Source organism: Salvelinus fontinalis, chromosome 36 (genome assembly GCF_029448725.1).
Source record: "Salvelinus fontinalis isolate EN_2023a chromosome 36, ASM2944872v1, whole genome shotgun sequence".
In the NCBI taxonomy this organism is placed as follows: domain Eukaryota; kingdom Metazoa; phylum Chordata; class Actinopteri; order Salmoniformes; family Salmonidae; genus Salvelinus; species Salvelinus fontinalis.
The window spans coordinates 18249584-18268648 of NC_074700.1; the positions used below are offsets into that span (position 1 = coordinate 18249584).

At 52.1% G+C, this 19065-nt stretch overlaps 1 protein-coding gene across 1 annotated transcript in view; it reads right to left on the reverse strand.

Moving 5' to 3' along the window:
- Window positions 1-353: 353 nt before the first annotated feature.
- The window catches only part of LOC129835456 (cytosolic phospholipase A2 zeta-like), a 101735-nt gene continuing 83023 nt past the window's right edge, over window positions 354-19065 (reverse strand). The window contains exons 11-12 of the mRNA XM_055901092.1: window positions 4892-5066; window positions 354-970 (exon numbers count right to left, since the gene is read on the reverse strand). Of these exons, the coding sequence (XP_055757067.1) occupies window positions 771-970; window positions 4892-5066 (375 nt within the window). The 3' untranslated portion in view covers window positions 354-770. The remainder of the gene's footprint in view (window positions 971-4891; window positions 5067-19065) is intronic.

A 19065-nucleotide genomic window follows, 5' to 3' on the forward strand; every position in this document is an offset into this window, starting at 1 on the left:
ATACGGAAAATACCTCACCGTTCATTCAGAACCTATATTGAACCTAACTTCAATGTCTGGAAAAGACGTCTTTTAATAAAAAGTGACTCAAGTGTAAGTCACCCAGTAAAATACTACTTGAGTAAAAGTCTAAGTCTTTGGTTTTAAATATACTTCAGTATCAAAAGTAAAATAATAAATAATTTCAAAATCCTTATGTTAAGCAATCCAGATGGCACATTTTATTTTTACCGTTTTGCCAGGGGCACACTCCAACAGTCTGAGACATCAAACGAAGCGTAATCAAAAAGGGGATCATCTCTCTCTCCCAGAAGCTTGGCTGGTGCATAAAACCCCCAAATTCAAACACAGTGTGTGAGGTGTTCACATAAAACTTACTTAATTTTTATTTTGACTGCATTAGGGATGGCGTACACAGACGTTTCAGTTTTTCCAGTGTGGAGGTACAAAACTTTTTAATTCAAGACAGCATTTGTTGGGAACACAGACGAGCAACCCATGAGCAGCATGTGCTTCTGATCATTCCGCCAGATCAAAGGCAGTAGGGATGAACATGTAGGGGATGTTCTCTTGATAAGTGTGTGATTTAGACATTTATGTCCTGCTAAGCATTCAAAATGTAACCAAAAAACAGTTAGGCTACTATTGGGTGTCAGGGAAAGTGTATGGAGTAAAACATTGATCATTTTCTTTAGGAATGTAGTGAAGCAATAGTTGTCATACGTAAATAGTAAAGTAAAGATACTCCCATAAAGTACTTAAGTATTACTTTACACCACAGATAAAGACTGAGCCACAGACTTGCGATTCTTTCTGCGTTTGACAGCCAACAAGATCTGCTCCAGGATCCTGTCTCTGTTGTTCTTCAAGTTGTCCTTGGCCTTCTTCAGGAGGTGATCGATCTCAGACGCACCGTAGTGCTGCTGGAACGTTGTGTACTTATCCCTCTCCGTCTTAATCTCCTCCTCGCCTAGGAAGAGAACAGAGAGCCTTACAACACAACTTTGAACATATTGAACACAGAGGGTTCTATTTACAGCTGGGGTGTTAAGGCGACGCTAGTGTCAAATACACGTAAATTTGCAATTTTGTCATGTAATATCAGCTCCTTGCAATCAGATGGGAGGAGTGGAAATATTTGAGGTTTGTCCTCAGGCAGCGCTGATAGGGATATTTTAGACCAATCAAAAACTGTTTTTTTGCGTGACACACACTTCCCATATGCGCATAGAACAAGAGCATTCGCAAAGTAGTCAAGACTGTCGATAAAGGATTTGACTCCTGACACAGCTTGGAAATACATCTTAATCACCAAAACTTTATTAAATATTAAGTTTCAGAGGAATAAAACAGTGAGCTGACATTCCCTTTTTATCTATGCATCGTAGGCATGCCCACATTATTTTAGCCATGAGAAAACACACATTATATATTATTATTATTTTTTACACTTGGTACCCGTGGTCCGTATTGACCCCGTTCTTGGACCGGATCCCGACTGCGTTTGAGTATGGCTGCTATAGTGCTCCGCCAACACTTAGATTTACCATGGCGTTACATGCTGACCACACCGCTCACGTCGCGTGTGCGAGCGTTGCAAAATGTACACATACATGTTATTCAATCACTACACCCACACTGCTCGTGTGGTCATCAAGCATCTGCGTGGCCAGGCGCTAAAATAAAACTTGGTTCTATTTGTGATGCTCAACACGCTGCAAGTCCCGCCTCTCCCATCTCCTCATTGGTTTTTAGGAACATATACCCATGTGGGTGATTGAAAGATGAACTGAGGTCTACACTCCATTCAGTTGCTAACCGCCATATAAAGTCCAAATAATAATAATAATAATAAGAAGCCTGAAGGTTGAGATGACTAGAAACTAATCGGTTGACGGTTTAATGTGTGGATTAATTGTCGGAGTAGAGGACCTTGTTCATTTCAGGTAAAATAAAAACCCAATATTAATATCCCAGGATAAATTAGCTAGCAACAGCAAGCAGGCTAGCTAAATAGGACAAACTAGCTAGCTAAATAGCCATAAATGTTTAAGGCTTTTCGACCGGTCCCCAAGTTAATATGGTTCCGAGTTTGTTTTGATATTTCAACATGCGTGTCCTGATCGTGTCTGGTGTGGGGGGACAAAATCAACCTGCGTGTCATGATCGTGTCTGGTGTGGGGGGACAAAATCAACCTGCGTGTCCTGATCCCGTCTGGTGTGGGGGGACAAAATCAACCTGCGTGTCCTGATCCCGTCTGGTGTGGGGGGACAAAATCAACCTGCGTGTCCTGATCCCGTCTGGTGTGGGGGGACAAAATCAACACGCGTGTCCTGATCCCGTCTGGTGTGGGGGGACAAAATCAACACGCGTGTCCTGATCCCGTCTGGTGTGGGGGGACAAAATCAACACGCGTGTCCTGATCCCGTCTGGTGTGGGGGGACAAAATCAACACGCGTGTCCTGATCCCGTCTGGTGTGGGGGGACAAAATCAACACGCGTGTCCTGATCCCGTCTGGTGTGGGGGGACAAAATCAACACGCGTGTCCTGATCCCGTCTGGTGTGGGGGGACAAAATCAACATGCGTGTCCTGATCCCGTCTGTGGGGGGACAAAATCAACATGCGTGTCCTGATCCCGTCTGTTGTGGGGGGACAAAATCAACATGCGTGTCCTGATCCCGTCTGTTGTGGGGGGACAAAATCAACATGCGTGTCCTGATCCCGTCTGGTGTGGGGGGACAAAATCAACACGCGTGTCCTGATCCCGTCTGGTGTGGGGGGACAAAATCAACACGCGTGTCCTGATCCCGTCTGGTGTGGGGGGACAAAATCAACACGCGTGTCCTGATCCCGTCTGGTGTGGGGGGACAAAATCAACACGCGTGTCCTGATCCCGTCTGGTGTGGGGGGACAAAATCAACACGCGTGTCCTGATCCCGTCTGGTGTGGGGGGACAAAATCAACACGCGTGTCCTGATCCCGTCTGGTGTGGGGGGACAAAATCAACACGCGTGTCCTGATCCCGTCTGGTGTGGGGGGACAAAATCAACATGCGTGTCCTGATCCCGTCTGTGGGGGGACAAAATCAACATGCGTGTCCTGATCCCGTCTGTTGTGGGGGGACAAAATCAACATGCGTGTCCTGATCCCGTCTGTTGTGGGGGGACAAAATCAACATGCGTGTCCTGATCCCGTCTGTTGTGGGGGGACAAAATCAACACGCGTGTCCTGATCCCGTCTGGTGTGGGGGGACAAAATCAACACGCGTGTCCTGATCCCGTCTGGTGTGGGGGGACAAAATCAACACGCGTGTCCTGATCCCGTCTGGTGTGGGGGGACAAAATCAACACGCGTGTCCTGATCCCGTCTGGTGTGGGGGGACAAAATCAACACGCGTGTCCTGATCCCGTCTGGTGTGGGGGGACAAAATCAACACGCGTGTCCTGATCCCGTCTGGTGTGGGGGGACAAAATCAACATCTGTGTCCTGATCCCGTCTGGTGTGGGGGGACAAAATCAACATCTGTGTCCTGATCCCGTCTGTGGGGGGACAAAATCAACATGCGTGTCCTGATCCCGTCTGTTGTGGGGGGACAAAATCAACATGCGTGTCCTGATCCCGTCTGGTGTGGGGGGACAAAATCAACATGCGTGTCCTGATCCCGTCTGGTGTGGGGGGACAACATCAACATGCGTGTCCTGATCCCGTCTGGTGTGGGGGGACAACATCAACATGCGTGTCCTGATCCCGTCTGGTGTGGGGGGACAACATCAACATGCGTGTCCTGATCCCGTCTGGTGTGGGGGGACAACATCAACATGCGTGTCCTGATCCCGTCTGGTGTGGGGGGACAAAATCAACATGCGTGTCATGATCCCGTCTGGTGTGGGGGGTAAAAAATCATTATGCGTGTCATGATCGTGTCTGGTGTGGGGGGGACAAAATCAACATGCGTGTCCTGATCCCGTCTGGTGTGGGGGGACAAAATCAACATGCGTGTCATGATCGTGTCTGGTGTGGGGGGACAAAATCATTATGCGTGTCATGATCGTGTCTGGTGTGGGGGGACAAAATCAACATGCGTGAGGTCTGGTCAGCATGTAAGTAAAGACCATGACAAAGGGAGGAGAAAATGGTTAATGCAAATACTTGTAGTAAATTGAAACTTAGCTGGAGGAAATTCCAACACGGTTGCTGAGGTGAATGATTACATTGAAGCCTTAGTGGGGAGGAACACATCTGTAGCTCATTGTTTGGCTCATTTAGGAGCTGAATAGAATTGTTGCATTTCCATTGTCATTTTTCGTTGCCGTAGCATCAATTAATCACATGATTTATAGTGTTGATGTCAAACGGGAATACCAAGGACACGGGTGGTAATGTTGAGAGATTCTCACTAGAGTTTACAGAACAACTGGTTCTGAGAGATCAGGATCAGTAAGCAACTGTAACAAAATGGAGGACTGCAGTGTAGCCTTTATTATGAGTGTAGGTTGCATGGATTATTAAGACATAAGAATATGAAAGTGTGTTATTTTAATTTATGTCGTTCTGTACCTGTCTATTAATGTTATGTATGTCATTCTAAGTAGTTCTGTCAGCTGCAATTGTCTTTTAATGTTTTGTATGCCATATTGTATGTTGTGTGTGGACCCCAGGAAGAGTAGCTGCAGCTTTGGCTGTAGCTAATGGGGTTCCTGATAAAAAAAATACTAAATACTAATGCCATCATAAAGAGCAGACAGTTGGTGACGATAAACAAGAAAAAGACATGACACAGAGATGAACTAAGAGACAGAAAATAAGAGAGAGGTCAGAATAGGGCGCAGTCAAAGAGACAAGGATAAAAGACAGAGAGACACTGACTACTATGATGACTACCACAGACCTTGGCAGTTCCGCAGGTTGAACAGGGGCATGTGCATGACGGTGGGCTCTTCAGGGCGTCGCCCCTCAAAAACGTAGAAGTCCTGAGGATGGTCTTTCTCCTTCCTCACACTCTCCTTCACTGGGGGAAAGGGGAGCTTCAGCTCATCCGCGTACTGTTTGGCACTAAACACCGTCTGTGAGGAGCAGGATCAGTAGTATGGTTATGTCAATGTCCTTCTCAAAACCAGCCCTTAGTCCCTATTTCCTAGGCCCTACTACCTAGAGAGAGCGAGAGAGAGAGAGTCCCTACTACCTAGAGAGAGCGAGAGAGAGAGAGTCCCTACTACCTAGAGAGAGCGAGAGAGAGAGAGTCCCTACTACCTAGAGAGAGCGAGAGAGAGAGAGTCCCTACTACCTAGAGAGAGCGAGAGAGAGAGAGTCCCTACTACCTAGAGAGAGCGAGAGAGAGAGAGTCCCTACTACCTAGAGAGAGCGAGAGAGAGAGAGTCCCTACTACCTAGAGAGAGCGAGAGAGAGAGAGTCCCTACTACCTAGAGAGAGCGAGAGAGAGAGAGTCCCTACTACCTAGAGAGAGCGAGAGAGAGAGAGTCCCTACTACCTAGAGAGAGCGAGAGAGAGAGAGTCCCTACTACCTAGAGAGAGCGAGAGAGAGAGAGTCCCTACTACCTAGAGAGAGCGAGAGAGAGAGAGTCCCTACTACCTAGAGAGAGCGAGAGAGAGAGTCCCTACTACCTAGAGAGAGCGAGAGAGAGAGACCCTACTACCTAGAGAGAGAAAGCGACCCTACTACCTAGAGAGAGCGAGCGAGAGAGAGTCCCTACTACCTAGAGAGAGCGAGAGAGAGAGAGTCCCTACTACCTAGAGAGAGAAAGCGACCCTACTACCTAGAGAGAGCGAGAGAGAGAGAGTCCCTACTACCTAGAGAGAGCGAGAGAGAGAGAGTCCCTACTACCTAGAGAGAGCGAGCGAGAGAGAGTCCCTACTACCTAGAGAGAGCGAGCGAGAGAGAGTCCCTACTACCTAGAGAGAGAAAGCGACCCTACTACCTAGAGAGAGCGAGCGAGAGAGAGTCCCTACTACCTAGAGAGAGAAAGCGACCCTACTACCTAGAGAGAGCGAGCGAGAGAGAGTCCCTACTACCTAGAGAGAGCGAGAGAGAGAGAGTCCCTACTACCTAGAGAGAGCGAGAGAGAGAGAGTCCCTACTACCTAGAGAGAGCGAGAGAGAGAGAGTCCCTACTACCTAGAGAGAGCGAGAGAGAGAGAGAGTCCCTACTACCTAGAGAGAGCGAGAGAGAGAGAGAGTCCCTACTACCTAGAGAGAGCGAGAGAGAGAGAGAGTCCCTACTACCTAGAGAGAGCGAGAGAGAGAGAGTCCCTACTACCTAGAGAGAGCGAGAGAGAGAGAGTCCCTACTACCTAGAGAGAGCGAGAGAGAGAGAGTCCCTACTACCTAGAGAGAGCGAGAGAGAGAGAGTCCCTACTACCTAGAGAGAGCGAGAGAGAGAGAGTCCCTACTACCTAGAGAGAGCGAGAGAGAGAGAGTCCCTACTACCTAGAGAGAGCGAGAGAGAGAGAGACCCTACTACCTAGAGAGAGCGAGAGAGAGAGAGACCCTACTACCTAGAGAGAGCGAGCGAGAGAGAGTCCCTACTACCTAGAGAGAGCGAGCGAGAGAGAGTCCCTACTACCTAGAGAGAGCGAGAGAGAGTCCCTACTACCTAGAGAGAGCGAGAGAGAGTCCCTACTACCTAGAGAGAGCGAGAGAGAGAGTCCCTACTACCTAGAGAGAGCGAGAGAGAGAGAGACCCTACTACCTAGAGAGAGAAAGCGACCCTACTACCTAGAGAGAGAAAGCGACCCTACTACCTAGAGAGAGCGAGCGAGAGAGAGACCCTACTACCTAGAGAGAGCGAGAGAGAGAGTCCCTACTACCTAGAGAGAGCGAGCGAGAGAGAGTCCCTACTACCTAGAGAGAGCGAGAGAGAGAGAGTCCCTACTACCTAGAGAGAGCGAGAGAGAGAGAGTCCCTACTACCTAGAGAGAGAAAGCGACCCTACTACCTAGAGAGAGAAAGCGACCCTACTACCTAGAGAGAGCGAGCGAGAGAGAGACCCTACTACCTAGAGAGAGCGAGCGAGAGAGAGACGATACTACCTAGAGAGAGCGAGCGAGAGAGAGACCCTACTACCTAGAGAGAGCGAGCGAGAGAGAGACCCTACTACCTAGAGAGAGCGAGCGAGAGAGAGACCCTACTACCTAGAGAGAGCGAGCGAGAGAGAGACCCTACTACCTAGAGAGAGCGAGCGAGAGAGAGACCCTACTACCTAGAGAGAGCGAGCGAGAGAGAGACCCTACTACCTAGAGAGAGCGAGAGAGAGAGTCCCTACTACCTAGAGAGAGCGAGAGAGAGAGTCCCTACTACCTAGAGAGAGCGAGAGAGACCCTACTACCCAGAGAGAGCGAGCGAGAGAGAGACCCTACTACCTAGAGAGAGCGAGCGAGAGAGAGACGATACTACCTAGAGAGAGCGAGAGAGAGAGAGACCCTACTACCTAGAGAGAGAGAGCGAGAGCGACCCTACTACCTAGAGAGAGCGAGCGAGAGAGACCCTACTACCTAGAGAGAGCGAGCGAGAGAGAGACCCTACTACCTAGAGAGAGCGAGCGAGAGAGAGACCCTACTACCTAGAGAGAGCGAGCGAGAGAGAGACCCTACTACCTAGAGAGAGCGAGCGAGAGAGAGACCCTACTACCTAGAGAGAGCGAGAGAGAGAGAGACCCTACTACCTAGAGAGAGCGAGAGAGAGAGAGACCCTACTACCTAGAGAGAGCGAGAGAGAGAGAGACCCTACTACCTAGAGAGAGCGAGCGAGAGAGAGTCCCTACTACCTAGAGAGAGCGAGCGAGAGAGAGTCCCTACTACCTAGAGAGAGCGAGAGAGAGTCCCTACTACCTAGAGAGAGCGAGAGAGAGTCCCTACTACCTAGAGAGAGCGAGAGAGAGAGTCCCTACTACCTAGAGAGAGCGAGAGAGAGAGAGACCCTACTACCTAGAGAGAGAAAGCGACCCTACTACCTAGAGAGAGAAAGCGACCCTACTACCTAGAGAGAGCGAGCGAGAGAGAGACCCTACTACCTAGAGAGAGCGAGAGAGAGAGTCCCTACTACCTAGAGAGAGCGAGCGAGAGAGAGTCCCTACTACCTAGAGAGAGCGAGAGAGAGAGAGTCCCTACTACCTAGAGAGAGCGAGAGAGAGAGAGTCCCTACTACCTAGAGAGAGCGAGAGAGAGAGTCCCTACTACCTAGAGAGAGAAAGCGACCCTACTACCTAGAGAGAGCGAGCGAGAGAGAGACCCTACTACCTAGAGAGAGCGAGAGAGAGAGAGTCCCTACTACCTAGAGAGAGCGAGAGAGAGAGAGTCCCTACTACCTAGAGAGAGCGAGAGAGAGAGAGTCCCTACTACCTAGAGAGAGCGAGAGAGAGAGAGTCCCTACTACCTAGAGAGAGCGAGAGAGAGAGAGTCCCTACTACCTAGAGAGAGCGAGAGAGAGAGAGTCCCTACTACCTAGAGAGAGCGAGAGAGAGAGAGTCCCTACTACCTAGAGAGAGCGAGAGAGAGAGAGTCCCTACTACCTAGAGAGAGCGAGAGAGAGAGTCCCTACTACCTAGAGAGAGCGAGAGAGAGACCCTACTACCTAGAGAGAGAAAGCGACCCTACTACCTAGAGAGAGCGAGCGAGAGAGAGTCCCTACTACCTAGAGAGAGCGAGAGAGAGAGAGTCCCTACTACCTAGAGAGAGAAAGCGACCCTACTACCTAGAGAGAGCGAGAGAGAGAGAGTCCCTACTACCTAGAGAGAGCGAGCGAGAGAGAGTCCCTACTACCTAGAGAGAGAAAGCGACCCTACTACCTAGAGAGAGCGAGCGAGAGAGAGTCCCTACTACCTAGAGAGAGAAAGCGACCCTACTACCTAGAGAGAGCGAGCGAGAGAGAGTCCCTACTACCTAGAGAGAGCGAGCGAGAGAGAGTCCCTACTACCTAGAGAGAGCGAGAGAGAGAGAGTCCCTACTACCTAGAGAGAGCGAGAGAGAGAGAGTCCCTACTACCTAGAGAGAGCGAGAGAGAGAGAGTCCCTACTACCTAGAGAGAGAAAGCGACCCTACTACCTAGAGAGAGCGAGCGAGAGAGAGTCCCTACTACCTAGAGAGAGAAAGCGACCCTACTACCTAGAGAGAGCGAGCGAGAGAGAGTCCCTACTACCTAGAGAGAGCGAGCGAGAGAGAGTCCCTACTACCTAGAGAGAGCGAGAGAGAGAGAGTCCCTACTACCTAGAGAGAGCGAGAGAGAGAGAGTCCCTACTACCTAGAGAGAGCGAGAGAGAGAGAGTCCCTACTACCTAGAGAGAGCGAGAGAGAGAGAGTCCCTACTACCTAGAGAGAGCGAGAGAGAGAGAGTCCCTACTACCTAGAGAGAGCGAGAGAGAGAGTCCCTACTACCTAGAGAGAGCGAGAGAGAGCGACCCTACTACCTAGAGAGAGCGAGAGAGAGCGACCCTACTACCTAGAGAGAGAAAGCGACCCTACTACCTAGAGAGAGCGAGCGAGAGAGAGACCCTACTACCTAGAGAGAGCGAGCGAGAGAGAGACCCTACTACCTAGAGAGAGAGCGAGAGAGAGACCCTACTACCTAGAGAGAGAGAGCGAGAGAGAGTCCCTACTACCTAGAGAGAGCGAGAGAGAGTCCCTACTACCTAGAGAGAGCGAGAGAGAGTCCCTACTACCTAGAGAGAGCGAGAGAGAGTCCCTACTACCTAGAGAGAGCGAGAGAGAGAGAGAGACCCTACTACCTAGAGAGAGCGAGAGCGAGAGCGACCCTACTACCTAGAGAGAGAAAGCGACCCTACTACCTAGAGAGAGCGAGCGAGAGAGAGACCCTACTACCTAGAGAGAGCGAGCGAGAGAGAGACGATACTACCTAGAGAGAGCGAGCGAGAGAGAGACCCTACTACCTAGAGAGAGCGAGCGAGAGAGAGACCCTACTACCTAGAGAGAGCGAGCGAGAGAGAGACCCTACTACCTAGAGAGAGCGAGCGAGAGAGAGACCCTACTACCTAGAGAGAGCGAGCGAGAGAGAGACCCTACTACCTAGAGAGAGCGAGCGAGAGAGAGACCCTACTACCTAGAGAGAGCGAGAGAGAGAGTCCCTACTACCTAGAGAGAGCGAGAGAGAGAGTCCCTACTACCTAGAGAGAGCGAGAGAGACCCTACTACCCAGAGAGAGCGAGCGAGAGAGAGACCCTACTACCTAGAGAGAGCGAGCGAGCGAGAGACGATACTACCTAGAGAGAGCGAGAGAGAGAGAGACCCTACTACCTAGAGAGAGAGAGCGAGAGCGACCCTACTACCTAGAGAGAGCGAGCGAGAGAGACCCTACTACCTAGAGAGAGCGAGCGAGAGAGAGACCCTACTACCTAGAGAGAGCGAGCGAGAGAGAGACCCTACTACCTAGAGAGAGCGAGCGAGAGAGAGACCCTACTACCTAGAGAGAGCGAGCGAGAGAGAGACCCTACTACCTAGAGAGAGCGAGAGAGAGAGAGACCCTACTACCTAGAGAGAGAGAGCGAGAGAGAGACCCTACTACCTAGAGAGAGAGAGCGAGAGAGAGACCCTACTACCTAGAGAGAGAGAGCGAGAGAGAGACCCTACTACCTAGAGAGAGAGAGCGAGAGAGAGACCCTACTACCTAGAGAGAGAGAGCGAGAGAGAGACCCTACTACCTAGAGAGAGCGAGAGCGAGAGAGAGACCCTACTACCTAGAGAGAGCGAGAGAGAGTCCCTACTACCTAGAGAGAGCGAGAGAGAGAGTCCCTACTACCTAGAGAGAGCGAGAGAGAGAGAGAGACCCTACTACCTAGAGAGAGCGAGAGAGAGAGCGAGAGCGACCCTACTACCTAGAGAGAGCGAGAGAGAGTCCCTACTACCTAGAGAGAGCGAGAGAGAGAGTCCCTACTACCTAGAGAGAGCGAGAGAGAGAGAGAGACCCTACTACCTAGAGAGAGCGAGAGAGAGTCCCTACTACCTAGAGAGCGAGAGAGAGAGAGTCCCTACTACCTAGAGAGAGCGAGAGAGAGAGAGTCCCTACTACCTAGAGAGAGCGAGAGAGAGAGTCCCTACTACCTAGAGAGAGCGAGAGAGAGACCCTACTACCTAGAGAGAGAAAGCGACCCTACTACCTAGAGAGAGCGAGCGAGAGAGAGTCCCTACTACCTAGAGAGAGCGAGAGAGAGAGAGTCCCTACTACCTAGAGAGAGAAAGCGACCCTACTACCTAGAGAGAGCGAGAGAGAGAGAGTCCCTACTACCTAGAGAGAGCGAGCGAGAGAGAGTCCCTACTACCTAGAGAGAGAAAGCGACCCTACTACCTAGAGAGAGCGAGCGAGAGAGAGTCCCTACTACCTAGAGAGAGAAAGTGACCCTACTACCTAGAGAGAGCGAGCGAGAGAGAGTCCCTACTACCTAGAGAGAGCGAGCGAGAGAGAGTCCCTACTACCTAGAGAGAGCGAGAGAGAGAGAGTCCCTACTACCTAGAGAGAGCGAGAGAGAGAGAGTCCCTACTACCTAGAGAGAGAAAGCGACCCTACTACCTAGAGAGAGCGAGCGAGAGAGAGTCCCTACTACCTAGAGAGAGAAAGCGACCCTACTACCTAGAGAGAGCGAGCGAGAGAGAGTCCCTACTACCTAGAGAGAGCGAGCGAGAGAGAGTCCCTACTACCTAGAGAGAGCGAGAGAGAGAGAGTCCCTACTACCTAGAGAGAGCGAGAGAGAGAGAGTCCCTACTACCTAGAGAGAGCGAGAGAGAGAGAGTCCCTACTACCTAGAGAGAGCGAGAGAGAGAGAGTCCCTACTACCTAGAGAGAGCGAGAGAGAGAGAGTCCCTACTACCTAGAGAGAGAAAGCGACCCTACTACCTAGAGAGAGCGAGCGAGAGAGAGTCCCTACTACCTAGAGAGAGAAAGCGACCCTACTACCTAGAGAGAGCGAGCGAGAGAGAGTCCCTACTACCTAGAGAGAGCGAGCGAGAGAGAGTCCCTACTACCTAGAGAGAGCGAGAGAGAGAGAGTCCCTACTACCTAGAGAGAGCGAGAGAGAGAGAGTCCCTACTACCTAGAGAGAGCGAGAGAGAGAGAGTCCCTACTACCTAGAGAGAGCGAGAGAGAGAGAGTCCCTACTACCTAGAGAGAGCGAGAGAGAGAGACCCTACTACCTAGAGAGAGCGAGAGAGAGAGAGACCCTACTACCTAGAGAGAGCGAGAGAGAGAGTCCCTACTACCTAGAGAGAGCGAGCGAGAGAGAGTCCCTACTACCTAGAGAGAGCGAGCGAGAGAGAGTCCCTACTACCTAGAGAGAGCGAGAGAGAGTCCCTACTACCTAGAGAGAGCGAGAGAGAGTCCCTACTACCTAGAGAGAGCGAGAGAGAGAGTCCCTACTACCTAGAGAGAGCGAGAGAGAGAGAGACCCTACTACCTAGAGAGAGAAAGCGACCCTACTACCTAGAGAGAGAAAGCGACCCTACTACCTAGAGAGAGCGAGCGAGAGAGAGACCCTACTACCTAGAGAGAGCGAGAGAGAGAGTCCCTACTACCTAGAGAGAGCGAGAGAGAGAGAGTCCCTACTACCTAGAGAGAGCGAGAGAGAGAGTCCCTACTACCTAGAGAGAGAAAGCGACCCTACTACCTAGAGAGAGCGAGCGAGAGAGAGACCCTACTACCTAGAGAGAGCGAGCGAGAGAGAGACCCTACTACCTAGAGAGAGCGAGCGAGAGAGAGACCCTACTACCTAGAGAGAGCGAGAGAGAGAGACCCTACTACCTAGAGAGAGCGAGAGAGAGAGACCCTACTACCTAGAGAGAGCGAGAGAGAGAGACCCTACTACCTAGAGAGAGCGAGAGAGAGAGACCCTACTACCTAGAGAGAGCGAGAGAGAGAGACCCTACTACCTAGAGAGAGCGAGAGAGAGAGTCCCTACTACCTAGAGAGAGCGAGAGAGAGACCCTACTACCTAGAGAGAGAGAGCGAGAGAGAGACCCTACTACCTAGAGAGAGAGAGCGAGAGAGAGACCCTACTACCTAGAGAGAGAGAGCGAGAGAGAGACCCTACTACCTAGAGAGAGAGAGCGAGAGAGAGACCCTACTACCTAGAGAGAGCGAGAGAGAGTCCCTACTACCTAGAGAGAGCGAGAGAGAGTCCCTACTACCTAGAGAGAGAGAGCGAGAGAGAGACCCTACTACCTAGAGAGAGAGAGCGAGAGAGAGACCCTACTACCTAGAGAGAGAGAGCGAGAGAGAGACCCTACTACCTAGAGAGAGAGAGCGAGAGAGAGTCCCTACTACCTAGAGAGAGCGAGAGAGAGTCCCTACTACCTAGAGAGAGCGAGAGAGAGTCCCTACTACCTAGAGAGAGCGAGAGAGAGAGTCCCTACTACCTAGAGAGAGCGAGAGAGAGAGCGACCCTACTACCTAGAGAGAGCGAGAGAGAGAGCGAGAGCGACCCTACTACCTAGAGAGAGCGAGCTAGAGAGAGACCCTACTACCTAGAGAGAGCGAGAGAGAGAGCGAGAGCGACCCTACTACCTAGAGAGAGCGAGCTAGAGAGAGACCCTACTACCTAGAGAGAGCGAGCGAGAGAGAGACCCTACTACCTAGAGAGAGCGAGCGAGAGAGAGACCCTACTACCTAGAGAGAGCGAGCGAGAGAGAGACCCTACTACCTAGAGAGAGCGAGCGAGAGAGAGTCCCTACTACCTAGAGAGAGCGAGAGAGAGAGAGACCCTACTACCTAGAGAGAGCGAGAGAGAGAGAGACCCTACTACCTAGAGAGAGCGAGAGAGAGAGAGACCCTACTACCTAGAGAGAGCGAGAGAGAGAGAGACCCTACTACCTAGAGAGAGAGAGCGAGAGCGACCCTACTACCTAGAGAGAGAAAGCGACCCTACTATTTAGAGAGAGCGAGCGAGAGAGAGACCCTACTACCTAGAGAGAGCGAGCGAGAGAGAGACCCTACTACCTAGAGAGAGCGAGCGAGAGAGAGACCCTACTACCTAGAGAGAGCGAGCGAGAGAGAGACCCTACTACCTAGAGAGAGCGAGCGAGAGAGAGTCCCTACTACCTAGAGAGAGCGAGAGAGAGAGAGTCCCTACTACCTAGAGAGAGCGAGAGAGAGCGACCCTACTACCTAGAGAGAGAAAGCGACCCTACTACCTAGAGAGAGAAAGCGACCCTACTACCTAGAGAGAGCGAGCGAGAGAGAGACCCTACTACCTAGAGAGAGCGAGCGAGAGAGAGACCCTACTACCTAGAGAGAGCGAGCGAGAGAGAGACCCTACTACCTAGAGAGAGCGAGCGAGAGAGAGTCCCTACTACCTAGAGAGAGCGAGAGAGAGAGAGTCCCTACTACCTAGAGAGAGCGAGAGAGAGAGAGTCCCTACTACCTAGAGAGAGCGAGAGAGAGAGTCCCTACTACCTAGAGAGAGCGAGAGAGAGCGACCCTACTACCTAGAGAGAGCGAGAGAGAGCGACCCTACTACCTAGAGAGAGAAAGCGACCCTACTACCTAGAGAGAGAAAGCGACCCTACTACCTAGAGAGAGCGAGCGAGAGAGAGACCCTACTACCTAGAGAGAGCGAGCGAGAGAGAGACCCTACTACCTAGAGAGAGAGCGAGAGAGAGACCCTACTACCTAGAGAGAGAGAGCGAGAGAGAGTCCCTACTACCTAGAGAGAGCGAGAGAGAGTCCCTACTACCTAGAGAGAGCGAGAGAGAGTCCCTACTACCTAGAGAGAGCGAGAGAGAGTCCCTACTACCTAGAGAGAGCGAGAGAGAGAGAGAGACCCTACTACCTAGAGAGAGCGAGAGCGAGAGCGACCCTACTACCTAGAGAGAGAAAGCGACCCTACTACCTAGAGAGAGCGAGCGAGAGAGAGACCCTACTACCTAGAGAGAGCGAGCGAGAGAGAGACGATACTACCTAGAGAGAGCGAGCGAGAGAGAGACCCTACTACCTAGAGAGAGCGAGCGAGAGAGAGACCCTACTACCTAGAGAGAGCGAGCGAGAGAGAGACCCTACTACCTAGAGAGAGCGAGCGAGAGAGAGACCCTACTACCTAGAGAGAGCGAGCGAGAGAGAGACCCTACTACCTAGAGAGAGCGAGCGAGAGAGAGACCCTACTACCTAGAGAGAGCGAGAGAGAGAGTCCCTACTACCTAGAGAGAGCGAGAGAGAGAGTCCCTACTACCTAGAGAGAGCGAGAGAGAGAGTCCCTACTACCTAGAGAGAGCGAGAGAGAGAGAGACCCTACTACCTAGAGAGAGCGAGAGCGAGAGAGACCCTACTACCTAGAGAGAGAGAGCGAGAGCGACCCTACTACCTAGAGAGAGAAAGCGACCCTACTACCTAGAGAGAGCGAGCGACCCTACTACCTAGAGAGAGCGAGCGAGAGAGAGACCCTACTACCTAGAGAGAGCGAGCGAGAGAGAGACCCTACTACCTAGAGAGAGAGAGCGAGAGCGACCCTACTACCTAGAGAGAGCGAGCGAGAGAGACCCTACTACCTAGAGAGAGCGAGCGAGAGAGAGACCCTACTACCTAGAGAGAGCGAGCGAGAGAGAGACCCTACTACCTAGAGAGAGCGAGCGAGAGAGAGACCCTACTACCTAGAGAGAGCGAGCGAGAGAGAGACCCTACTACCTAGAGAGAGCGAGAGAGAGAGAGACCCTACTACCTAGAGAGAGCGAGAGAGAGTCCCTACTACCTAGAGAGAGCGAGAGAGAGACCCTACTACCTAGAGAGAGAGAGCGAGAGAGAGACCCTACTACCTAGAGAGAGAGAGCGAGAGAGAGACCCTACTACCTAGAGAGAGAGAGCGAGAGAGAGACCCTACTACCTAGAGAGAGAGAGCGAGAGAGAGACCCTACTACCTAGAGAGAGAGAGCGAGAGAGAGACCCTACTACCTAGAGAGAGCGAGAGAGAGAGTCCCTACTACCTAGAGAGAGCGAGAGAGAGAGCGAGAGCGACCCTACTACCTAGAGAGAGCGAGAGAGAGAGCGAGAGCGACCCTACTACCTAGAGAGAGCGAGAGAGAGTCCCTACTACCTAGAGAGAGCGAGAGAGAGAGTCCCTACTACCTAGAGAGAGCGAGAGAGAGAGAGAGACCCTACTACCTAGAGAGAGCGAGAGAGAGAGCGAGAGCGACCCTACTACCTAGAGAGAGCGAGCGAGAGAGAGACCCTACTACCTAGAGAGAGCGAGCGAGAGAGAGACCCTACTACCTAGAGAGAGCGAGCGAGAGAGAGACCCTACTACCTAGAGAGAGCGAGCGAGAGAGAGTCCCTACTACCTAGAGAGAGCGAGAGAGAGAGAGACCCTACTACCTAGAGAGAGCGAGAGAGAGAGAGACCCTACTACCTAGAGAGAGCGAGAGAGAGAGAGACCCTACTACCTAGAGAGAGCGAGAGAGAGAGCGACCCTACTACCTAGAGAGAGCGAGAGAGAGAGCGACCCTACTACCTAGAGAGAGAGAGCGAGAGCGACCCTACTACCTAGAGAGAGAAAGCGACCCTACTACCTAGAGAGAGCGAGCGAGAGAGAGACCCTACTACCTAGAGAGAGCGAGAGAGAGAGTCCCTACTACCTAGAGAGAGCGAGAGAGAGCGACCCTACTACCTAGAGAGAGAAAGCGACCCTACTACCTAGAGAGAGCGAGCGAGAGAGAGACCCTACTACCTAGAGAGAGCGAGCGAGAGAGAGACCCTACTACCTAGAGAGAGAGCGAGAGAGAGACCCTACTACCTAGAGAGAGAGAGCGAGAGAGAGACCCTACTACCTAGAGAGAGCGAGAGAGAGTCCCTACTACCTAGAGAGAGCGAGAGAGAGTCCCTACTACCTAGAGAGAGCGAGAGAGAGTCCCTACTACCTAGAGAGAGCGAGAGAGAGTCCCTACTACCTAGAGAGAGCGAGAGAGAGTCCCTACTACCTAGAGAGAGCGAGAGAGAGAGAGACCCTACTACCTAGAGAGAGCGAGAGCGAGAGCGACCCTACTACCTAGAGAGAGCGAGCGAGAGAGAGACCCTACTACCTAGAGAGAGCGAGCGAGAGTCCCTACTACCTAGAGAGAGCGAGAGAGAGTCCCTACTACCTAGAGAGAGCGAGCGAGAGAGAGACCCTACTACCTAGAGAGAGCGAGAGAGAGTCCCTACTACCTAGAGAGAGCGAGAGCGAGTCCCTACTACCTAGAGAGAGCGAGAGCGAGAGCGACCCTACTACCTAGAGAGAGAAAGCGACCCTACTACCTAGAGAGAGCGAGCGAGAGAGAGACCCTACTACCTAGAGAGAGCGAGCGAGAGACCCTACTACCTAGAGAGAGCGAGCGAGAGAGAGACCCTACTACCTAGAGAGAGCGAGCGAGAGAGAGACCCTACTACCTAGAGAGAGCGAGCGAGAGAGAGACCCTACTACCTAGAGAGAGCGAGCGAGAGAGAGACCCTACTACCTAGAGAGAGCGAGAGAGAGAGTCCCTACTACCTAGAGAGAGCGAGAGAGAGAGTCCCTACTACCTAGAGAGAGCGAGAGAGAGAGTCCCTACTACCTAGAGAGAGCGAGAGAGAGAGTCCCTACTACCTAGAGAGAGCGAGAGAGAGAGTCCCTACTACCTAGAGAGAGCGAGAGCGAGAGAGACCCTACTACCTAGAGATAGCGAGAGCGAGAGAGACCCTACTACCTAGAGAGAGCGAGAGCGAGAGAGACCCTACTACCTAGAGAGAGAGAGCGAGAGCGACCCTACTACCTAGAGAGAGAGAGCGACCCTACTACCTAGAGAGAGCGAGCGACCCTACTACCTAGAGAGAGCGAGCGAGAGAGAGACCCTACTACCCAGAGAGAGCGAGAGAGAGAGTCCCTACTACCTAGAGAGAGCGAGAGCGAGAGCGACCCTACTACCTAGAGAGAGCGAGAGCGATAGCGACCCTACTACCTAGAGAGAGCGAGCGAGAGAGAGACCCTACTACCTAGAGAGAGCGAGCGAGAGAGAGACCCTACTACCTAGAGAGAGCGAGCGAGAGAGAGACCCTACTACCTAGAGAGAGCGAGCGAGAGAGAGACCCTACTACCTAGAGAGAGCGAGCGAGAGAGAGACCCTACTACCTAGAGAGAGCGAGCGAGAGAGAGACCCTACTACCTAGAGAGAGCGAGCGAGAGAGAGACCCTACTACCTAGAGAGAGCGAGCGAGAGAGAGAGTCCCTACTACCTAGAGCGAGCGAGAGAGAGAGTCCCTACTACCTAGAGAGAGCGAGAGAGAGAGTCCCTACTACCTAGAGAGAGCGAGAGAGAGCGACCCTACTACCTAGAGAGAGCGAGAGAGAGCGACCCTACTACCTAGAGAGAGCGAGAGAGAGAGTCCCTACTACCTAGAGAGAGCGAGAGAGAGCGACCCTACTACCTAGAGAGAGCGAGCGAGAGAGAGACCCTACTACCTAGAGAGAGCGAGAGAGAGAGTCCCTACTACCTAGAGAGAGCGAGCGAGAGAGAGACCCTACTACCTAGAGAGAGCGAGAGAGAGAGAGACCCTACTACCTAGAGAGAGAGAGCGAGAGCGACCCTACTACCTAGAGAGAGAAAGCGACCCTACTACCTAGAGAGAGCGAGCGAGAGAGAGTCCCTACTACCTAGAGAGAGCGAGAGAGAGAGTCCCTACTACCTAGAGAGAGCGAGAGAGAGAGAGACCCTACTACCTAGAGAGAGAGCGAGAGCGACCCTACTACCTAGAGAGAGCGAGCGAGAGAGAGACCCTACTACCTAGAGAGAGCGAGCGAGAGAGAGACCCTACTACCTAGAGAGAGCGAGCGAGAGAGAGACCCTACTACCTAGAGAGAGCGAGCGAGAGAGAGTCCCTACTACCTAGAGAGAGCGAGAGAGAGAGTCCCTACTACCTAGAGAGAGCGAGAGCGAGAGCGACCCTACTACCTAGAGAGAGCGAGCGAGAGCGACCCTACTACCTAGAGAGAGCGAGCGAGAGCGACCCTACTACCTAGAGAGAGCGAGCGAGAGAGAGACCCTACTACCTAGAGAGAGCGAGCGAGAGAGAGACCCTACTACCTAGAGAGAGCGAGCGAGAGAGAGACCC